This window comes from Hyperolius riggenbachi, chromosome 11, assembly GCF_040937935.1.
Source record: "Hyperolius riggenbachi isolate aHypRig1 chromosome 11, aHypRig1.pri, whole genome shotgun sequence".
NCBI lineage: Eukaryota > Metazoa > Chordata > Amphibia > Anura > Hyperoliidae > Hyperolius > Hyperolius riggenbachi.
The window spans coordinates 9,924,060-9,947,320 of NC_090656.1; the positions used below are offsets into that span (position 1 = coordinate 9,924,060).

General features: G+C 45.1%; 1 protein-coding gene across 5 annotated transcripts in view; it reads right to left on the minus strand.

The window, feature by feature from the left end:
• Window positions 1-3,584: 3,584 nt before the first annotated feature.
• LOC137537636 (fibulin-7-like) overlaps window positions 3,585-23,261 on the minus strand; it is an 88,480-nt gene continuing 68,803 nt past the window's right edge. For all 5 annotated transcript variants that reach the window (XM_068259541.1, XM_068259543.1, XM_068259539.1 and 2 more), the window contains exons 2-8: window positions 14,078-14,149; window positions 11,309-11,459; window positions 9,156-9,326; window positions 7,472-7,591; window positions 5,618-5,755; window positions 5,401-5,539; window positions 3,585-4,314 (exon numbers count right to left, since the gene is read on the minus strand). In XM_068259541.1, coding sequence (XP_068115642.1) covers window positions 3,954-4,314; window positions 5,401-5,539; window positions 5,618-5,755; window positions 7,472-7,591; window positions 9,156-9,326; window positions 11,309-11,459; window positions 14,078-14,140 — 1,143 coding nt within the window. In that variant the 5' untranslated portion in view covers window positions 14,141-14,149 and the 3' untranslated portion in view covers window positions 3,585-3,953. The remainder of the gene's footprint in view (window positions 4,315-5,400; window positions 5,540-5,617; window positions 5,756-7,471; window positions 7,592-9,155; window positions 9,327-11,308; window positions 11,460-14,077; window positions 14,150-23,261) is intronic.

Consider the following 23,261-nt stretch of genomic DNA (forward strand, 5'->3'; position numbering starts at 1 on the left):
ATAGGACGCGGGAGAGGAGAAAGACACTGAGGAGTAGACTATATGGAAGGTAAGTATGACTTATGTATGCTTATTTTGACTTTTATTTTCAGTTCAGGTTTTCTTTAAGGGTAACTTCAAAAATGAACAAGCAAGAAAGATTTCTGAGTACAATTTTATGAAGATGTTCAAGACATTAACAGAAGGTTTAAATTGTGGAATGGGATTCATGACTCCTTATGTAACATGATTGACTTGGCTTCACTATCTTCAGAAACAGCTATATTTCATGTTTGCTTGCATAAGCTCACTGGCTCCAGCCTGCTGATCACCTGACATCTAACTGCTAAACAGCAACCAACATAACTGCTAAACAGCAACCAGCACAACTGCCATCTTCATGTTTGCTATTTACCTGCATCAGTGTTTTACTACAGCTTACATCTGGAAATATGCCTGAAGAAGGGGACTAGATCCCAGAAAGCTTGCAGTATTTAATGTTATCAGTTAGCCAATAAAAGGTATTATTTTTTACAAGACTTTGTTTTTTTCTACCTACATGAACTCGGAAGAATTTGCATATCTGTGATCTTCCCTAGTAGTATTACACCACAGCAGTCAGGTAACTGGCATTGTTTATTAGAGAATGAAGATAGTCTACCTATCCCTGTCACTTCAGGCACGCTAACATGGCATATCTTGGTATTTGGAGAACACAAGAAAACAGAAGATGTGTAATAAAGTTTGTAATATATTCTGGTTTTCACAAAGCTGTAGTTACACACAAAGCCTCTACTTTTGTTGAGAAATAAGCAATGTCTTCAATTCAGCCTAGGAAAGACGGCAAACATGACTTCAATGTGCTTACCTTGCTTCTAAGCATATAAGCACACAGTCACGCCATAGTGATCCTAACACAGACTGGGGTGAAAGCTGCTGCTGCCAGTCATTCATTTAATGCAGGTGAGAAAAAGAAGGGAACAGCTGTTCCTGCATTGTGCGGCTAATTAGACATGCATGAACGTTGGTGTACACACCGCTCTACCCACCAATCGCTGTACTGTGCAGGATCAGGTCAGCAAAGCCCACAGTATACGTCAAAGGAAGAGGTCCGCACCAGTTCAGGATTCTAGGTGTGTATCTTTATTCAGGACGTATCCAATATAAAATAGACACATGCATCAGATGCTGACATGTTTCGAGCTATCTCAGCTCTTAATCATAGCTGGTTTAAAAAATGGCAACACCCCCTATAAATAGGAGGAAGTCATATATCCACCTTCCAAAGCCCCTCCCCCAAAAGGAAGTGGGAGGAAAGGCAATCTTTCACAATAATAAACAGATACTAAATCCATACCATCTACCACAAAACAGGATGCTGTGTACAGGAAGATAAAATATTGTTTACATATGAAAATACAAAATATAAAAATTGAAGATTAAAATATGACTGGAGCAGCGTGTGAGTCAACTATATATGATTATACCCGGGTATCACCAGCCAGCAATAGGGCTTAAGGGAAGAAGGGAAGGGGGGGGAAGAAAAGGAGAGGAAAAGGAAAAAAAGAGTCACTGAGTGATAAAGGCCAGGTCCCACCTGGCATTAAGACCATGGGGCGACCTAGTCCCCAAACGGTATATCCACATAGCCTCTCTTTTGAGAAGGATCTTATATAGGTCACCCCCTCTTCTTGATGACATGACCTTCTCTACCCCCTGAAACCGGAAACCCGTCATGTCACCCCCATGCACTTCCCTAAAGTGCCTAGCCACGTTCGAAATGTGAGTGGAGGACCACCCTGCCCCTAAATAATGTTCGGCAATTCTCTGTCTCATAGGCCTGGTGGAACACCCAACATATTGGAGGGAACAAAGAGTGCAGTCAAGATTGCCTTTCCTCCCACTTCCTTTTGGGGGAGGGGCTTTGGAAGGCGGATATATGACTTCCTCCTATTTATAGGGGGTGTTGCCATTTTTTAAACCAGCTATGATTAAGAGCTGAGATAGCTCGAAACATGTCAGCATCTGATGCATGTGTCTATCTTTATTCAGGACGTATCCAATATAAAATACACACCTAGAATCCTGAACTGGTGCGGACCTCCTCCTTTGACGTAATAAGACATGCAGGAGGAGCAAAATATCTGAATATCGTCTATGAAGCAAGCAGAATGCAGATTCCAGGCTTGAAAAGAAGAGCGGTTTATGTTTACAATCTGATTGCTGGTAGACCGACAGCAAGAGCAGCAATAATAAATAACAGCAACAAATTGTGCAGCAGTCATATACTGGTTTTTAGCAATAGTGAAACCTCACTATTTAAGTAAATCTGAGAGGTGTATATATGAGAGCTGCCATGGCTACATTTTTCTTTAAAAAGGCCATTGAAGTGAGAGGGATATGGGGGGCTGCCATATTTATTTTCTTTTAAACAATACCAGTTGCCTGGCTGTCTAGCTCATTCTTAAACTCATGCTTATTATGCTTGTAGCCATAGACCCTGAACAAGCATGCAGATCAGATGTTTCTCGCTGAAATCTGACTGGAAAAGCTGCATACTTGTTTCAGGTGTGTGATTCAGACACTACTGCTGGCAGATATCAGCAGGGCTGCTGGGCAACTGGTATTGTTTATAACAGGAGTGTCAAATTCAGATACAAAGTGGGCCGAAATTGAACACTGGGACTAAAGGTCTGATATTTCTGGATGACTAGTCGTTCAAACCGGTCGTTTGAACAATACTTTAGTGTGTGTACGAACGGTCATTAGACTGATCGCAGCAGTTTTGACTGATCCGCTAGGCAGATCCGTGGACTAACTGTCGTTCAAATGACAGTTAGGTCTGTACAAATGACTTGTTTGAAAGTCTATTAAGGGGCCCATACACCTAACTATTTTCCCGCCGATATACAGCAGATTCGATCACTGTGATAGCATTTGCGTGACGATTTCACAGCAGATTCAGACAACACGATCGATTTCCGTCCAAAATCAATCATTCCTGTCGATCCATCGAAGATTTTTCGTCGGGTCGGGAGTGCGTCGATAGCGGCGTTTGAATGCCCAACGACCGATGCAATACAGCGGAGATACATTACCTGTTCCGGCTGGCGCAACTCCCCTGGTCTCCACTGTCTTCTTCTCCGCTCAAGGGCTGCAGCTTCACTGAACTTCCTGTCCCGGCAGGAAGTTTAAACAGTAGAGCGCCCTCTACAGTTTAAAATTTCCCTGGACAGGAAGTTCAGTGAAGCCAAGCCAAGTTCATTGACCAGTCAAACGACAGGCAAATTAGCTGTAATTAGCATTTCAAACATTTTGTTGTCTGTGTACAAGGAGTCTGAATGACTTTTTGTTTGTATGACAAATCGTTCAACTGTCCGGATTGAACGAGAATCGGGCATAATATCAGACATGCGTACGCACCTTAAGTCATGGGCCAACCTCAATGTCTAGTGGCTAACTCCCCTCCGTTATAAAGTTTCCTGGTGTCTAGTACCCCCCTCCCTCCCCTATACAGCTCCCTGGTGTCTAGTGGCCCCCTCCCTCCCCTATTCAGTTCCCTGGTGTCTAGTGGCCCCCTCCCTCCCCAATACAGTTCCCTGATGTCTAGTGCTCCCCCTCCCTCCCCGATACAGTTCCCTGGTGTCTAGCCCTTTCTTCCTCCCTCTCCCATAGAGTGGGCCAAACATAATGCAGAGTGTGGAAATCGCTTGAGGGCCAAATTTGATGGCTCTGGGGGCCAGAGTCTGACATGTATGGTTTATAAGGAAATAAATATGGCAGCCTTCAGGCATCAAGCTCTGAAGCAGTCACTGTGACTCCAGCTAAACATCAGCATGCAGCAAGCAAACGCTGAACTCCTGCACTACTAAACGCTCCCACTTGCCGCTGTGCTTCTACTGGCTGCCGTCAGCCCTGGTACAGCATTGTTTATAAAGCGGCAGTGTGCAGATTAGCCCTCCTCACTCCAGCACCTAGAATGGATACTGAGACACAAACAGTGTGACGCTGAAGATGTGCCGCCCCAGCAGGCCTTGCGACGAGGTTTCTGTCATCTCCACATCCACCTGTATCTCTGCCGGGCCGCTCAGTGCTTTGGTCAGCATCAGCTCGGCCTGCTGCTTGCTCACTTGCCGCACCTCCAGGCCACGCTGGCCTTTGCCCCTGACGATGGAGAAGCGATGGGAGTCTCCAGGAGAACGTGGTGCTGACATGGTGAACAGGACCCTCGGGACCGGAAGCTGAGACTGGAGGGGGATGTAGTAGAAGGAGATGGAGTGAGGGGCTTCCAGGCAGGCGGTGCTGCCCTCTTGGCACGGTGTCCGCTCACACTGACTGCACAGAGACAAAACTGGGTCAGAATGCTGAGCAATACAGTGACTGAGAGATTTATCAGCATGTGTGGCTATCAGATCCTGCCAATGCTACAGTGCATAAGTGTGCAGGGTCGGTTCTAGACTTTCTCCTGCCTGAGGCAAACTTGTGAGGATGTCCCCCCCCCCCCCCCCCCCGACCATTTACAATTCACTCTGCTTCATTTAATGTTCTTACATGACATGCTGCAGCACAACACAATAGCACAACTGGAGAGAACATGAAAGGTCTGGCACTATAGTGTTTAGTTTCATCGAGTGGAAACAATGCAGCGAGCAGCAATGTGCATGAATATCTTGCAATGAACTGACATACAAAGTAGTGGTACCTCAGAAGAAGCCCGGCACTTTGCCCCGCGAAACGGTTGTTAGGCCGTGCACCTTTTGGCGCCCACACCTGCTACCTCCCTACACCCAGGTATAGCCTTTCAGCACTTGCTATTTTTACTTGCATTACCACTACTTTGTATGTCTGTTCATTGCAAGATATTCATGCACATTGCTGCTTGCTGCATTGTTTCCACTTGATGAAAATAAACACTATAGTGCCAGACCTTTCATGTTCTCTCCAGTTGTTTTGCATAGGCTTTGTCTTTCAGTCTTGAGCACATAGTGTACCTGGGTGTTCGTCCATTTTGCTTGCTACATACAGCATAACCCGAGTGCCTGCCAGCTCTCCCATCAACTTTGCTTCAACACAATAGCACACTGGCTGGCTGTGAGTCTGTGACAAACACACTGCTCACCCTCAGCCACTCCATTCATCCCCGTCTGTGTGGGTTTCCTCTGGGAACTCCGGTCTCCTCCCCCATCCCAAAAGCATACAGATAAGTTAATTGGCTTCCCACTAAATTGGCCCCAGACTACGATACATACACTACATGATACATACATAGACATAGGACTGTGGTAGTGATTAGATTGTGAGCCCCTCTGAGGACAGTTAAGGGACAACATACTCTGTACAGCGCTGCGGAAGATGTTGGCGCTTTTTAAATACTAAATAATACTAATAAAGGTCACATGGCCCAGAGTTGGCTGTACTCACTGTGCAGAGGTCTTTATGTAGGTCACATTGTGTTTGGGTTTTGGGCACTCTGGTCGGACACAAGTGACGCCTCCGTACTGATTCACACAGATCTGCCCGCCGGTGCAGGAATTCTGCTCGGCCATGCATTCGTCTACATCTGAGAAGAGAGCTATTCATTAGTGACTGTGGTCATGTGACTTCAGTTTGGTTGCATGCACCCTATGGGAGGCCTTACCTTGACAGATGTTCTGTGCAGCATCGAGTGTGTACCCCGGAGGACAGGCACACTGGTATGCTCCAGGAGTGTTGATGCATTCATGCATGCAGATCTTGGCCCCAGCTTTTCCCTGGAACAAACCACATTCATCGATGTCTGTAGGGGGAGGAGAGTCATTCTAGGACTGTCTAATCAAAGGGAGGAATCTCATGGGAATTGCAGCTACAGATAAGCTTTCAGAACACTCACTATATAAAGTCCATCCCTAGAAGGCCATGCTAGATCTGAAGACCATGTAACTTTGCATGATGGATCATGGACCTTCCCAAGAGCAGCAGGTCCTCTGCTCCCTGGCTTATCTTGGCTTCTAGCACTAGTTAATGAAGCTATAGTGTCTTAACTGCTCGCTCCACTAAGAACTCTGCTAACAATATGCAAACCAGATTTGGATGCCGGGTCATTCCAGGACGCCGGGTCATTGCCCCCCCCCCCCAAGTGTTTTACATCCGCCATAGCGAATATAACCTATGGCGAATATAACCGGGTATGTGTTACTGGTTATTAAACTCCCCAATTTGGATAATAGCAATGTACCGAATTCCATTGATAAAGCATATTTTCCACCATGTCCAATAGGCCGAGGCCTACAGAGACTGAGTGGAATATGCCAGAGCTGCTTCAGCAGGGGCCGGCAGTGGAGAAAAGGGAAGCCGAGGAGAGGAAAGAGTTGCAAAGAAACCAAGAAGAATAAAGAGAGAAAAAGGAAGAAGGGTAAAGGAAGGTATACACCCCCGAGGTTAAGGAAGGTATACACCCCCGAGGTTAAGGAAGGTATACACCCCCGAGGTTTACAGAAAATATAACTTCTATCAGCACTATCACAGCGGGCCAATGTACAATTGCCAAGGGTCCCATATTTTATGAAATCTCGCAACCTTATCTTCTCGCCATTTGTTCCAGCACCATAAAGGCCGCGACCCTGCGCTTCACTTTGGATTTCCTTTTTTTCTTACTGCTCAGGATCCCTTTAAAGAGACTCTGAGATGAAATAAGTGCAAGATTTGATACCCACCCGGGGCTTCCTCCAGCCCCATAAGCAAGGATGCGTCCCTCGCCGTCCTCCCGCGGTTTACCGTTTAGCCGCGATCAGCTCCGGTAACTGGCTCAGTTGGGTCCAGTCTGGGTCTTCTGCGCATGCGCGGACCTCCCATGCATGCGCAGAAGACTTGGACTGATGCGACTGAGCCAGTTACCAGGCCTGATTGCTGCTAAAGGTACTCACACATACTTATGGGGCTGGAGGAAGCCCTAGGTAAGTAAAACAAATCCAGAGGGGCGCTCAGGTGGCCACATTCAGGTATTGCACCTGACGTTTTTAGAATGCTCATCAGGGACTGTTCGGTATCTAAAAAAAATTTTAAGGTTACAGGTGTTCTTTACAGTTCCTCTTAAAGAGAAACCGTGACCAAGAATTGAATTTCATCCCAATCAGTAGCTGATACCCCCTTTTTAGAATCAGATCATCGGGGGACTCTATATGGCTGATATTGTGGTGAAACCCCTCCCACAGTGTGATGTCAGGACCATGGTCCTGGCAGTTTCCTGTCTGTGAATCTCATTGCATCGTGGGAAATAACAACTGCCAAAAAAGCAAGCTGCAGCTACTTCCACTGACATCACCTGCCAGCAGTAAAAATGTCACCATGTGATAAATGTCAGAATGTAAATCAGGGAGAGGAAAGATTTTACAATGGGCAAACACTGACCAAATCATTTATACATAATTGTAAAAATGAAGCACTTTTTTGATAACATTATTTTCACTGGAGTTACTTGGAATAATTTAGGTAAGTGCACCTTGATTGGACTTACCCTGACATACGCCCCCAGGCTGGATCATGTACCCCGGGTCACAGGTACAGTGCTGAGCTCCGGGGAAGGATGAACATTTGGCCGGTCGGAGGAAGGAGGAGTTTGTGGCAGACACAGATTCTGTGGACAGAGGAAGGCACAGTGACATGGGGCAGAGTGACATGATTCAGGTACAGCAATCAATAACAAGCACTGACAACATTGATGGTGCTGAGCTGACCCCTTCCTTCCCCCAGGGTTACTGTACAATGCACGATGCGGACATCCCTAAGACCACAAGACTTTATACAGACTCCCTACAATGCTGACACTACAGAACAGAGGTGGCAATTTCCCATCTTTGTGCCACATCCATGCCAGTGTTTAGGACGTCATGTGACATGCATCAGGCGCTGCAGTGAGATTGACTGCATGGGATGTGTCGCACTGCTGAAATACGGTAATGTATGACCCTCCGCTGCCACACTCTGCACCTAACCAGGAGCGGGCCCCCTAATCCTCCTGCCCCCCCCCCCCCCCCCCACGATCGCTTGCTAGAGTCGCGGGAGCTATTGTTACACCCCTGCCCCCTTTGTTGCCCCCAGTGCCAGCTGATGTGCCCCCACAGAGAAGAGATATCGGAGGATGAAGACGGACACAAGAGGGAAGTTAGCGGCCTACGCTAAGAGTACTCTACAAGGGTCCTTGGGGGAGCAGTATAAATTGGGGGGAGACATAGAGGGACATCACCAGCTCTGGGCCCTGGGCAATAACAGACCACCACGCTTTACAGCAAGATCTTCTGCCTGAACTAACTGATCATTTTGACTGATTTCAATGAAATTGTAGATCATCGGGGGCTCTGTATGGCTGATATTGTGGTGAAACCCCGCCCACAGAATGATGTTAGCACCTTAGGGAGCCTTGTTGCATTGTGGGAAATGAACAGCTGTTTCCAGCTGCCCTACAACCAGTATTTACCTCTATCCATATCTATAAAAAAGAAAAAAAAACAACCTTTTAGCCTATCACACTGTTAGGGGGTGTGGTCATAGATAATTACAGTTGGTGCTCTCTGATTTTTTTCATGTCTGCCAGTAGTAAAGATGATTAGTAGTCAATTTGGGAGAAGCCAAAAAACAAAATAAATCCCTGTAGGTGCACTACAGACACCACAACAAGATCTAGATAATAATCGGGGATATACTGAAGACACAGGAAACCAAACATTTGCAAAAATACTTTTTCTTTTTAAAAATATTCTTGCAAATTTTTGGTTTCCTGTGTCTTTAGTATATCCCTGATTATTATCTAGTAGTAAAGATGATGACCTGCAGGCTGATTGTGGATCAAACAATATCAACAAATTACATGGTGAATATCAATAATATCTTGAGCTCTCTTCAATTTTTGGTATGCTGAGTTTGAAAAAAAGAAAAAAAAAATGTTTAACTTCTCACTTTGCAATGTATTGACTTATGTTTTTTTCCCCTTTTCGCTACAGTTCCGCTTTAAAAGTAAATCTACTAGCATGGCAATATAGTGAAACAATATATATTATTTGCACAGGGCTTTGGAATCGGTACAAAAATCATCCGACTCCTCAGTTTATGAAACCACCGACTCCGACTCCAGGTACCCAAAATTGCTCCGACTCCACAGCCCTGCATTTGCCTGTAAAATAGGGAAAAACTCCAGCCAATACCTTTACAGCTGGCTGCTTGTCCGCTCCAGGTTTGGTTGTTCAGGCAGGTTCTGGTTTCAGTGCCAAGTAGATGGTACCCGAGGTCACACAGGTAATGAATCTCATGTCCGGTTTTCAGCTTTGTACCCAATATCCGACCATGACGAGGGGGCTTCAGTGGTGGGCAGCTGTCTGGGGTAAAAGAAACCAAGGCTAAGTAGAGGAACTGAACATGGATCACCCTATGTGAGAAAGGGGAGGAGAGAGTAGCGGTGGGAAGTGACCATTGATCATGTGACATCATGTGACAATGGCACAATCCAGCAAATGATAAATCACTGCCTGAGTGTTTTGGGAGTAGCCATAGTTTACCAGCGTGCACCACTTGATTTTGGTCAAGCTTCAACAGAAATCTAACCAAGAATCGACTGTATACTGTTCATCCTAACTATGTACTGCTCAGTGCAGTACAATGCTATGCAGGACCTGAGGAAAAAAGTGAGAGGAGAGCAAAGTGAAGAGGTCACCATTGGGGAAAAGCAGCTTATTGTGCTTTGTGAGGAGTCTGACAGTGAGTGAGGAAGAGGGAGGCAGGAGAGCATCATTGTGTCAAGGCACTTTGCTGATTGCCGGTGACCACCTTAAAGAGAATCTGTATTGTTAAAATCGCACAAAAGTAAACATACCAGTGCGTTAGGGGACATCTCCTATTACCCTCTGTCACAATTTCGCCGCTCCCCGCCGCATTAAAAGTGGTTAAAAACAGTTTTAAAAAGTTTGTTTATAAACAAACAAAATGGCCACCAAAACAGGAAGTAAGTTGATGTACAGCATGTCCACACATAGAAAATACATCCATACACAAGCAGGCTGTATACAGCCTTCCTTTTGAATCTCAAGAGATCATTTGTGTGTTTCTTTCCCCCTTCTGCTCTCATGCACTGAAGTTTTAGGCTGCTCTTTTCTTCCTGCAAACAGCTTTGCCCTTGTCTGTAATTCCTCAGTATGTGAAAGCCCAGCCAGCTCAGAGGATGATTTATCCAGCTTGTAAAAGATAAGAGAGAAGAGAGAAGCTGCTCTAATCTAAATAACACACAGGCAGTGTGCAGAGAGGGGCCTGGAAGGGTGAGTTCATAGCAGAACCACAACACTGAAGAACTTGGCAGCCTTCCAGACACAGGCTGACAAGTCTGACAGGGGAAAGATACATTGATTTATTACAGAGACTGTGATAGCAGAAAGTGCTGCAGTAAGCCAGAACACATTAGAATAGCTTTTGGAACTTGTAGGATGATAAAAAACAGGATGCAATTTTTGTTACGGAGTCTCTTTAAGTATAGGGGGCTCACCAGGGGAGGGTAGTGAGGGGGGCCCAGTAGGGTTTCCCCAGTATGGGGCCCAGAAACTTCTGAAGGCAGCCCTGGGTAAGAGGAAGTGGAGTGTGTGTGTGTGTGTGTGTGTGTGTGTGTGTGTGTGTGTGTGTGTACGTGTGTGTACGTGTGTGTACGTGTGTGTACGTGTGTGTACGTGTGTGTACGTGTGTGTACGTGTGTGTACGTGTGTGTACGTGTGTGTACGTGTGTGTACGTGTGTGTACGTGTGTGTACGTGTGTGTACGTGTGTGTACGTGTGTGTGTACGTGTGTGTGTACGTGTGTGTGTGTGTGTGTACGTGTGTGTGTGTGTGTGTACGTGTGTGTGTGTACGTGTGTGTGTGTACGTGTGTGTGTGTACGTGTGTGTGTGTACGTGTGTGTGTACGTGTGTGTGTGTACGTGTGTGTGTGTACGTGTGTGTGTGTACGTGTGTGTGTGTACGTGTGTGTGTGTACGTGTGTGTACGTGTGTGTGTGTACGTGTGTGTGTGTACGTGTGTGTGTGTACGTGTGTGTGTGTACGTGTGTGTGTGTACGTGTGTGTGTGTTAATAGAATAGACTTTTTCACCTTCTGTTTAAAATAACTTTTCAGCACCCTGTAACTGAAAAAGTACCAAAAAGTAGGTGAAAAAGTACTGCCAAAAGTATTTTCTTATTTGCTGGTGGCTTAAAAGCTGTTTTATTGACATGAAGTGAATTGGACCAGGGCCACAGAGAGTTGTCATGGGTGAGGAGGGTGGATGATGAGAGACAGAGTGACAGCCGCACATCCAGTGAATGATGATGTCTGGCACACGCACCTTTCCCCTCTCCTTTCTGCAGCTGGTTCCTCAGCTGGCTGAGCCTCCTGCTCAGGGTCTTCATTCCTCGCAGGTAGGAAGCCTCATGGTCGGTGAGCAGCTTCTGGACCTGGCGCAGAACTCTGAGAGCCTCTCGCTGATCCGAACAGTTCTGAGAATACAAAACTCAATCATCATTTAAATCCCAACCTGGCCAAAATACCACGTGCTGTACGCCTTTTATGGTTTTTCCCGAGTTTCCCCCTTAGCAGGTTCAAAGTAAAAGAAACACCGCTGCACTCACTCTCCTCACGTCCAGGTGCAAGATTCAGACAGCAATGCCAGAGGAAAAAGCAATATCCGCACTCTGACGGGTGGCATCCAAACGATTTTATTGAGCAACCACGAGACAGACGTAAAAGGCTGACATGTTTCGGACAGCAATGTCCTTACTCATAGCCCAAATATACAAACATTTGCTCACACCTTCATAGCTAGAGACACACCCACAACAGGTGTGCCCCTCACAGACCTTACATCGTTTTAAAGAGACTTATCGAAATTGTATCAAAGTTAGTACAAAAAAGTGAATAGATCCTGAGCATTGAAACTAAATTTATTACACATCAATTATTAAAAGGAATTCAATGTGCAGTACTAAAAAAGTCAATAGATCAAATTTAAATCCTACCTAGCATTTAATCCATCTAGTATGCGGGTTTCTAGCTGCATAATCCAGTATGCTTCCCTGAGTAGTAATCTATAGTAAATATTGCCCCATCTGTGTGGGCGTGCAACTTGTTCAATACCCTGATAGGCAAAACTGCGCATGTCACCGCCGTGCACACTGCGAAAGTTTTTCGCAACACTCGTTGGTCCGGAGAGCCTTTGTCTGAGATGCCGAGTGGTACAACCGACATATTGTATAGTACAGAGTGTACAGGTGATCACGTTGCACATGTTTCTCCTAGCAGATAATGTTTCAATTTTTGTTTGAAAATAACTTCAATTGAATAAGTACCTACAAGTAGGTGAAAAGGTATTGCCACAATTATTCCGAGTGTTTTCTTGCTTCCTGGTGACTAAAAAGGCATTTTATTCAGAAGGTGGGAAAATAGAAAAAAAATGGACCTCACTCAACCTTTATTATAAACCAAATATAAACAAGAGGTTTTGAATCAGGAGGATACCATTTATTGGGTAACTTAAAGGATACCCGAGGTGACATGATGAGATAGACATGTGTATGTACAGTGCCAAGCACACAAATAACTATGCTGTGTTCCTTTTTTTCTTTCTCTGCCTGAAAAAGTTAGCATAACCCTCACTGATAAGTAATTACAGCCATAAAACACTTTCCTATAAGTAAATTGCTTCTGAGAGCAGGAAAGAGATAAAAAGGATCAATAATTCATAGATTTGAGCTCTGGCATACTTCAATAAAGGTGTCATTGAGCAGAGACAGTGCAACAGTAAAAAAACTTAAAACTAGATTTAAATACTGTGGGATATCTAAAAAAGTCATTTTTAGGAGAAGGAGGATGGATACATTTTTTTTCTCATCAGTTTATTTTCACTTCGGATGTCCTTTAAAAGTTAGCCAATAAATGGTATCATCCGGATTCAAAACTTCTTGCTTGTACTGAAGGCTAGCACTGTACAATACTCCACTGCTAAGCCTAATATAAAATTCAGAGCCTCTGCTGGGCTTCCTACCCTCCTCCACACAGGGGGTGTAATCTCCCCCCCCCCCTCCCCCAGCAAACACAAGAATTATAGGGCCCCTACATCTCTTCCCTCCACCCCCAGTGCCAATCATGCTCTTCTGACCGCCTCCCACCCATGTTTAATGGTCAGTTATAATCCCCCCAATTCCCTGCCTGGCAGAGTAAGTGCTGCAGAGCTGTTTATTGATATGTACCTGCCCCCGCGCCATGTCTCCTCTTCCTACCGGCAGCCACTCGCTCAGTGCTGTGTGCCCGGCTCATGATGCATGTCATGTGACCTGGAGCCAGAAGAGGGCAGCATAGAGTGTGCGGGTGTCGGGAGGAGGCGGAGACTCAGCACAATGGGAGCGGGTAAGTATTTATACAGCTCCACTGCACTTATTCTGAGAGGGGTGAAATAGAGGGAGTGCGCCTCCACAGCCCTCCACTCTGTGATTTTAGTTTGGGGGGCATTTTAGGAGCAAAACAAATCTTGGTTTATACTTGAGGATACTTTTTATAGGCGACAATTCGTTAAATGGATAGTATTGGTTCTCAAAAATCTGCAGGAATTTGACCAAGCTTGCAACCGGTTGCAATAATTTATATTTATAGCTATCAGAAAAATGCAACCTAACCATTAGTTTCAAAGTATTTTTTTCAGAAAATGCAACCCGACCAAACCCTATTCTCACATAGAACCCTCCTCTACTGGGCAACTAATAACCCCTCCTGGAGGGAGTAAAGAACCCCCCTGGTGGGCAAATAATAACCCCCCCCCCCCCCCTAGAGGCAAGTAATACCCTTCCCCCCACCTTGGTGGGCAACTAATAACCCCCCCCCCCCCCTGGAGGAAAGTAATACCTCCCCCCAAACTTTGGTGAGCAACTAATAGCCCCCCCCCCTCCCCTGGAGGGAACTAAACCCCGGCAGTTGCAAATAATGACAGCCAGGTGTGAAAGAAGGCGGGGCATAGCAGTGATGCGCAGGCCATTGAAGTTGCAAAATATTATAGGTTTTAATATTTTTCATAACACCGGTAACTAAACCATGTAAAGACAATGAAAAGAAACCACTGACTTACCTGTCCACAGCAGCCACACACAAGATAGAGGGAGACAGCGAGCAGCAGAACAGCCTTCAGCATGGTGAGCCGCTACAAAGACAGCAGTAGAGATAGATGGTTTAGTGTGATCTGTAAGCTTGTAAAATATACACAAGATCACAATTCACCTCCCTGGTGTTTAGCCTGTAATGGTGACGGGCAGGAAAAAGATCAAAGCGGTATGCCAGTCACCATTACGGGAATGTTGCCCAGGAGGGTTTCTGACCTATGGATGTCCCCCAGTATAGGTTAGCAAGGTATAAGTACCTCTGTAGTAGTTAGCCAGCAACAGGTACCTTAGTATATGTGTCCCCCACCTCCTGCTCCCCCCCCCCTTCCCACCATCCTATGTTCCCCTGCACACAGAAGCTGTCCTCTGCCAGGAGAGGAACTGTCACTTGCATGCCTTTTTAACCACTTCACCACTGAGGGGTTTTACCCCCTGACCACCAGAGCAATTTTCACCTTTCAGCGCTCCTTCCATTCATTCGTCCATAACTTTATTATTACTTATCCCAATGAAATGAACTATATCTTGTTTTTTTCGCCACCAATTAGGCTTTCTTTAGGTGGGACATTATGCCAAGAATTATTTTATTCTAAATGTGTTTTAATGGGGAAATAGGAAAAAATTATTATTTTTCAGTTTTCGGCCATTATAGTTTTTAAATAAAGCATGCTACTGTAATTAAAACCCATGAAATGTATTAACCCATTTGCCCCGGTTATAAAACCATTTAAATTATGTCCCTATCACAATGTTTGGCGACAATATTTTATTTGGAAATAAAGGTGCATTTTTTTCAGTTTTGCATCCATCCCTAATTACAAGCCCATAGTTTATAAAGTAACAGTGTTGTACCCTCCTGATATAAATATGTAAAAAGTTCAGTCCCTAAGGTAACTATTTATGTTTGTTTTTTTTATTGTATTTTTTTTTTTTTTAATTACAAAAAAAAAATAAAAATTGGGGAGTGTGGGAGGTAATGAGTTAATTTATTGTGTAAATGTAATGTTTGTATATGTAAAATGCTTTTAGGGTGTAGTTTACTATTTGGCCACAGACGCGCGTGGGGCAGGGCTGCGGCGGTTAGCCCTGCCCCAATGCGGAAGCGCTCCCCCGCATTACGGAGGGGATTTGGGGGGGACAGGGACCCTCGTGCAGCCGCGGGATAGCGGCGTTTTAGCAGGGGCACAAATGCCCCTGCTATTTAGGAGGTCTGAAGCGAGATTTATTCTCGCTTCAGACTCTCTTTAAGGGGCCCATACACCTAACAATTTTCCTGCCGATATACAGCCGTTTCGATCACAGTGATCGAATTGGCTGTGAAATCGCCGCGCACACCGCTGGCAGAACGATCGATTTCCGTCCGAAATCGATCGTTCCCGTCGATTCGTCCGTGCGGGAGATTTTTCGCGATCGCCGCCGGGTCGGGAGTGTGTCGATAGCGGCGTTCGAAGCCTGATGACCGACGCAATACAGCGGGTATACATTACCTGCTCTGGCCGGCGCGAGTCCCTGCTGTCACTGCTGTCTTCTCCGCTCTGGTCTGGTCTCCGGCATGCTTCACTTCTTCCTGCCTGCTCTAGGGCGCTCTACTGTTTAAACTTCCTGCCGGGCAGGAAGAAGTAAAGCATGCTGGACCTGGAGACCAGAGCGGAGACGGAGCAGCGGTGACCTGGGGACTGGAGTCACGCCGGCGGAGCAGGTAATGTATGCGGGCAGGGGGGAGCGGCAGCAGCACCACCACAGATTGTGAACGGTTTCATGCTGAAATCGGTTCACAATCTGTTTGCAGTAAAGGTAGCCATACGGTCCCTCTCTGATCAGATTCAATCAGAGAGGGATCTATCTGTTGGTCGAATCTGATGGCAAATCGACCAGTGTATGGCCACCTTTACAAGGACTTGCAATTCCCATTATGGGCTGTGGGTGGTTCAGGAGCACTTGTTGCAGAAGCACACTACCAGTTGCTTCCTGTCACTAATTACTTGGACTAAAGGAAACATCAGGGAAAACTAACAAAATGAGCTTTACTTACCTGGATCTTCCTCCAGCCCCTGGCAGCCGTTATGTCCGTCGCCGCAGGCACAGAACTACTGCCTCTGTCTTTGGACATCCCGGTTCTTTTTTCCTTGTCCTGAAACCTGCCTTTGTCTCCCTGTTGCCAAACTCTGTTTATCCTGTCAGAGACCTTGCTTTTTGCCTAATCCTTGGTACCGTGCTTATCCGATTTCCTGCTACCGACCCTGCTCACCTGTTGAGTCTGATACTGTCCTGCTCCTTTGCTACTGCGTATGATTGTATGTACTGTACTTGCATGTTATTTGTATACAGTATATCCTCTGTAAATAGTGTTGTGCACTTAGCTAGATTAGTCAGGGAGTTATTTACAGTATATATTTGTGTGTTCAGTGTTTGCCTGTCTGTATATAGCGTGCTGTGCATATGGTTGCATTAAAGTTGCATTATCAGTTTGTATGCACGATTTGGTTATAATAAACTATTATTGCACTTTATACTGAGCTACAGTGTCTGTATCGCTGCACACTGTGGTCATTTACTGTTACAAACCTCAACGGAGGAACAGGAGAACACACATGGACCCCCAACACCCTACCACCACCCCCTACCCCTGCCCCCAACATCTCTCCCCTTCCCCACAGTCCCCGTTCACACTTTCCCAGTATGGTGAAAATTGTTATTCTGCTCCAACACTATGGAACTCCCTACCTCCCCCCATTACAGTTCCCCCCCCCCTCATTTAACATCTTCAAGAAGGCCCTCAAAACTCACCTTTTCACTCTGGCCTACTACCCCTCACTGGAGCTCTAAACCCACAGCTGAACTCTGGTCCCCTACCTCTCGTGTCCCTAACTTTCCCTCTAGATTGTAAGCCTTTGGGCAGGGGCCTCCTCCTTTTGTGTCCTACCTGATCATGCACCTCCATTACTGTGCACCCATGCTATGCATCTGAGTGAATCTAACTTGCCTAATCTCCATGCTCCCATCCAGTGACTGACTAAGCATTACCTTGTACTCATACTGTGCTGTGTGATCTCCATGCTCCATCCAGTGACTAAGCATTACATTGTACTCATACTGTGCTGTGTGATCTCCATGCTCCATCCAGTGACTAAGCATTACCTTGTACTCATACTGTGCTGTGTGATCTGGTTTTCTTTTATTCCTGTATTGTCATTTTGCTGCATGTCACCTCTAAATATTGTCTGTAACCTAAACTAATGTCCAGCGCTGCGTAATGTTGGCACCTTATCAATACAATAAATAAAATTAATGCTTCTGCTTTGCAAAGGTTCCTTTTTCTTGCTAACATGTTGACCCCCCCCCCCCCCCCCCCCGTATTGGGAATATGTGCTCGATGTGTGACATTGTATTCTCGGTTTAATATTTCTTAACCTCCTGAGCGGTATGGACGAGCTCAGCTCGTCCATCACCGCCGGAGGCTGCCGCTCAGGCCCTGCTGGGCCGATTTTCATGAAATAAAAAGCAGCACACGCAGCCGGCACTTTGCCAGCCGCGTGTGCTGCCTGATCGCCGCCGCTAGCAGCGGCGAAAGAGGGTCCCCCCAGCCGCCTGAGCCCAGCGTAGCCGGAACAAAAAGTTCCGGCCAGCGCTAAGGGCTGGATCGGAGGCGGCTGACGTCAGGACGTCGGCTGACGTCCATGACGTCACTCCGCTCGTCGCTATGGCGACGATCTAAGCAAAACAAGGAAGGCCGCTCATTGCGGCCTTCCTTGTTTATTCTGGGCGCCGGAGGCGATCGGAAGAACGCCTCCGGAGCGCCCTCTAGTGGGCTTTCATGCAGCCAACTTTCAGTTGGCTGCATGAAATAGTTTTTTTTTAATTAAAAAAAAACCCTCCCGCAGCCTCCCTGGCGATCTCAATAGAACGCCGGGGAGGTTAATAAACACCCTTGAAACTAAATTTTATTCTCCTGTTTTTGTAAGTGAACCTCAGAGTTAATCAAATAATATGTGTAAATATATTCAAAGTCAATAGAATGATTTTGCAAATTAATTTTTCAGCCAAGAACTGTACAAAGCACAAGTTGTACAGGGAGGGCAGATGACACTCTGTGGAATGCCCAACACAGAATGAGGTACTGACAGGAAAATGAAAACGTGAATATAGATCCGGGCTGAAAGGGTTTCCTTAATACTTAAAGTGAACCTCCGGACTAAAAATCGACTCAGCAGCACTGAAAAGATTTTGTGTTTCTTTAACAGTTTCACAGCATCAGAACTTTGCTTCTCTTATACAAGCCTCATTTTTAACTGCACAGAAGAAAACTGCCCGGGCTTTTTTCCCCTGATGCTGTGCAAAGCATGATGGGATTTCTGATTTTGTTGTTCTCGTTCTGCTGTTTTGGTGCAATTTTTTTTTTTTACATTTTGAATTTGACATTTGAAGCCTAGCGTGTGCAGCTGGGAGGGGTAATCAGGACACAGGACAGTTGGAACTGTGTCTCCTGCTCCTTGTCACCTCCTTTCAACCAAAAAGATGGCTGCCCCCATGACAAAGATGGCAGCCCCCATGAATCACAAACATTTGCCTGTTCTTTTAAAACGGGGTGGGTAAGAGATTATATTACCTATCTATTCTAATTAACATAACTAATGTAACTTGATGACAGTATGTTTGTTTAGGCTGAAGTTCCCCTTTAAGGCCCGTTCAGATCACAAATGCGGATGGCCACGCGTGCGGACCGCGAAGCGTACGAACGCACGCCATCCGCGTTTGTGTGCGTTGCGTGGCTGATCCCATCACTGAAAAGTGAATGGGACAGCCGCGCGTTTTGACAAAACTGCGTGCAGCATGCGTTCCCGGACCTCACAGGACCTGTCCGGAACGCATGCAGTGTGAACATCAGACAGTGCACTCTAGGTTTCCAAAACGCGGCTGGAAACGCGTGCAGTCTGAACGGGCCCTAAGCAGATCCCACAGCTGCCACCAACAATATGGAATATTCTCCTCCAGAACCGATCGGATGGGTTTGGTGAAGTCAAGAGTAACCAAGCAGCTCAAGGTGACCCAAACCACTAGTCAAGAAGGATTCTAAGGTGTCCACAGGAAACATGTTAAATTGTACCTGAATTTCAAATATCTTTTATTTTATTAACCACCAGCCTTCAGGGTTGTGGTCACTTTATGATAACAAGCAATTTTCACATTTAAAAGACATCTGAGGTGAAAATAAACCCATGAGAAAAACAATTGTATCTATCCTCAGTCTCTTAAAAATGACTTTTTTTTAGATATCCCGCAGATTTATATTATACCTACATCTAGTTTTTAAGTTTTTACTGTTTCATTGTCTCTGCTCAATGACTGCTTCATTGAAATATACCAGAGCACAAATCTATGAATTATTGTTCCTTTTTATCTCTTTCCTGCTCTCAGAAGCCATTTACTGACAGGAAAGTGTTTTATGGTTGTAATTACTTATCAGTGAGGGTTATGCTATAGTCTGACTCAATCTGACCCCGTCCCGACCTCGACCGAAACTGTCACTTCCATACCTGATGTTTACATTTTTTCAGGCAGATAAAGAACACAGCACAGATATTTGTGTGCTAGGCGCTGTACATACACATGTCTATCTCATGTCACATTTCCGCTCTGTTGTTCTTTAAGCGCTCATCCCATTCATTCACCAATAACTTTATCACTACTCATCACATCTAAATGATCTATACCTAGTTATTTTGTTTTCTATGCATTTTAAAAGGGAAAAAAAGAGAGAAAAATTAAAATACACACTATTTTCGTTTCTATCCACCATAGTTTTAAAATAAAACAATAATACCATAGATAAGACCCACTCATTTTATTGGCCTATTTATCCTGGTAGTCCCAACATTTAAATTATGTCCCAAGTGCAATGTATGGGGATAATATATTATTTTGAAATAAAATGTGTAGTTTTCTATACTGTGTTTTTGCAGGGCTGTGGAGCAATTTTGGGTACCTGGAGTCTGAGTTGTAAATAAAAAAAAAAGAAGAAAAAAAAAAGGATAAGTTTAATCTGTAATTAAAAAAAGATATTGTTTTCAAACTCCCTTTGCTCATCAAATCAATTTAATATGCTATTAAATTTGGGGTCTGTTACTACAAACTAAAGTGACACTAAAGCGCTAAAAAAACCCTTATGATATAATCAATTGTATGTGTAGTACGGATAATTCATAGAACATGTAAGGAAAAGAGTATATTATTTTTATTTTCAGTTATATAGCTTTTTTTATTTATAACATTGCATCATTCTCTAATATTTGCAGTTTAAAAACTATACTCTGCATGTTAAACTATGAAACAGAGCAAAGCTAATGACCCTTTGAACTTTCCTGCAGGAAAATAACCTTCAACAAACAAGAAACAGATTGAGATAAGTGCTTCAGTAAACAGAACGGTAGCTGACCAAGCTTGGTCTGAGAGCCCGGATAAGCTCCTTTGCATAGATAACAACTGAAGTTTCTGTAAGGTAGCCATACATTAAGGCGAATACACACGCCATAATTCTGCAAACGACGGGTCCGCCAGACTCTCCCGCTGGGCGGGCGTTCTGCCGACAGTAGCACGCGTGTATGAGCCCTTAGGCAACTTGCCGGCCAATAGACCATACGATCGGATGAAATTCGGTGCAGCCAAGTGCATACCCGACCGACAATGTGACCAATTTCAGGAAAAAATTGGTCACATAAGTTGATCGTGCATGCTGCAAGATTTTGGACCGACTTGCTCAATTGGGTGAGCGGCAGTAACGGCGTGCAATTTCTAGACGATTGATCGATTGATCGATCAACGAACATGATGAAACCCCCAGAGCTGCCCCCCCCTAATGTTGAGTGTCCCCCCGGTTCCCAGTGCATGTTATACATTACCTGCCGCTGCCTCCGCTTGTCCCCGCACACGCACCCCACGTGGTTGCCTAGAAAGGAGCGCGCGTATGATGTCAGGTATCATACACGTGGCCACGTTACTAGGCAACCACATGGTGCACGTGTATGCAGAACAGAGTGCACCTGGAGCCTGTGGGGACAAGCGGAGGCCACAGACAAGTGATATATAACATGCACTGGGCAATGGGGGGTGGACACTTAACATTAGAGGGAATGCTATGCGGCGGCGAGGCGGTCGGACGCGGCGTCACAAGGTGGATTCCGGATCGGTTTTAGCATGAAATCGATCGAGAATCGGCCTTCTGTGAATGGGCAGAAGACAGATCTCTCTCTAATCAGATTAGATCAGAGAGAGATTTGTCTCTTGGTCGAATCTGCCCATTATCGCTAGATGTATGGCTAGCTTAACTCTTCCTGTACTGGAACACAAAATGAGACTCTTTCCTTCACTCTTACATGTACTCAGTTACATTGCCTAGGGCCTGATCCATGCTCAGATAGTGCATGAAGAATGTGTAATAGAGGAAGACTCTCCTTATTCCCCTGCAGAGTACCTGCACATCACTCTTACATGTACTCACAGTTACATTGCCTAGGGCCTGATCCATGTTCAGATTGTGCATGAAGAATGTGTAATAGAGGAAGAATCCCCTCATTCCCCTGCAGGGTACCTGCACATCATTCTTACATGTACCCACAGTTACATTGCCTAGGGCCTGATCCATGTTCAGATTGTGCATGAAGAATGTGTAATAGAGGAAGAATCTCCTCATTCCCCTGCAGAGTACCTGCACATCACTCTTACATGTACTCACAGTTACATTGCCTAGGGCCTGATCCATATTCAGATTGTGCATGAAGAATGTGTAATAGAGGAAGACTCTCCTTATTCCCCTGCAGAGTACCTGCACATCACTCTTACATGTACTCACAGTTACATTGCCTAGGGCCTGATCCATGTTCAGATTGTGCATGAAGAATGTGTAATAGAGGAAGAATCTCCTCATTCCCCTGCAGAGTACCTGCACATCACTCTTACATGTACCCACAGTTACATTGCCTAGGGCCTGATCCATGTTCAGATTGTGCATGAAGAATGTGTAATAGAGGAAGAATCTCCTCATTCCCCTGCAGAGTACCTGCACATCACTCTTACATGTACCCACAGTTACATTGCCTAGGGCCTGATCCATGTTCAGATTGTGCATGAAGAATGTGTAATAGAGGAAGAATTCCCTCATTATCCTGCAGAGTACCTGCACACCACTCTTACATGTACCCACAGTTACATTGCCTAGGGCCTGATAGATGTTCTTTGTTCCTGGCTGCAACCACTTCAAGTACTCTTACCAAGAACTAGTTTTAATTTTTTTTCAACAGCTACCCCACAGCTATATCCTAAGTTTAGTTACAATGTATCTCTGGTGTACATAAAAAACAAAAACAACAACAAAACAAAAAACACACACAGAGGTACACAAAGGCTTAAAAGTTAAAATGTCCCAACACGTTGTCTGTTTAATAAGAGTCACTGGAATCCCCGTATCAGCTGGGTTTCGGTGCGTAGATTTGCCTCCTTGCAGAAAATGGCCCTAGCCACCATATCATATATCATATCACTTATAGAAAAGAATAAACAGGAAAATGTATTTAAAAAAATATAAACAAATATTTATAAAAAATAAATAAACATTGAGGGAGAGATCATTGCCCACCAACAGAGAGCTCTGTTGGTGGGCAGAAAAGGGGGGGGGGGAATCCCTTGTGTGCTGACATGTGCGACCCTGCAGCGAGGCCTTAAAGCTTTAAGGTTTAACAGAGCGGTCCTTAACCACTTTATCCTCATTGACTTATAAAAAAGTCAAGGAGGACATGCGCGCTCCCGCGGCCGATCGCGCGCGTGCACGCGCACTCCCGGCCACGGATTCGGTAGCCCAGGCATCAATGAATCGGGCTATGGTGCCCGTTCACCGATTCCTCTCCCCCGCAGAAAAAGCGACAGCTTCTCTCGGAAGCTTCGCTTTTTCTGAGTCCATGTCCCTCTAAGCGTACATTGTACGCTTAGAGTGACGTCATGTAAACAAACTCAAGGTTGCCATCTTGTGGCCAAAGAGTAAAACTACACATAAAAGTAAAAAAAAATTACATTACACAAATTTTTCCCTAAATAAAACACTATTTACTTCCCACCCTCCCAAAAATACCCACATAAAATGTTTAATAAAAAAAAACAAAAACA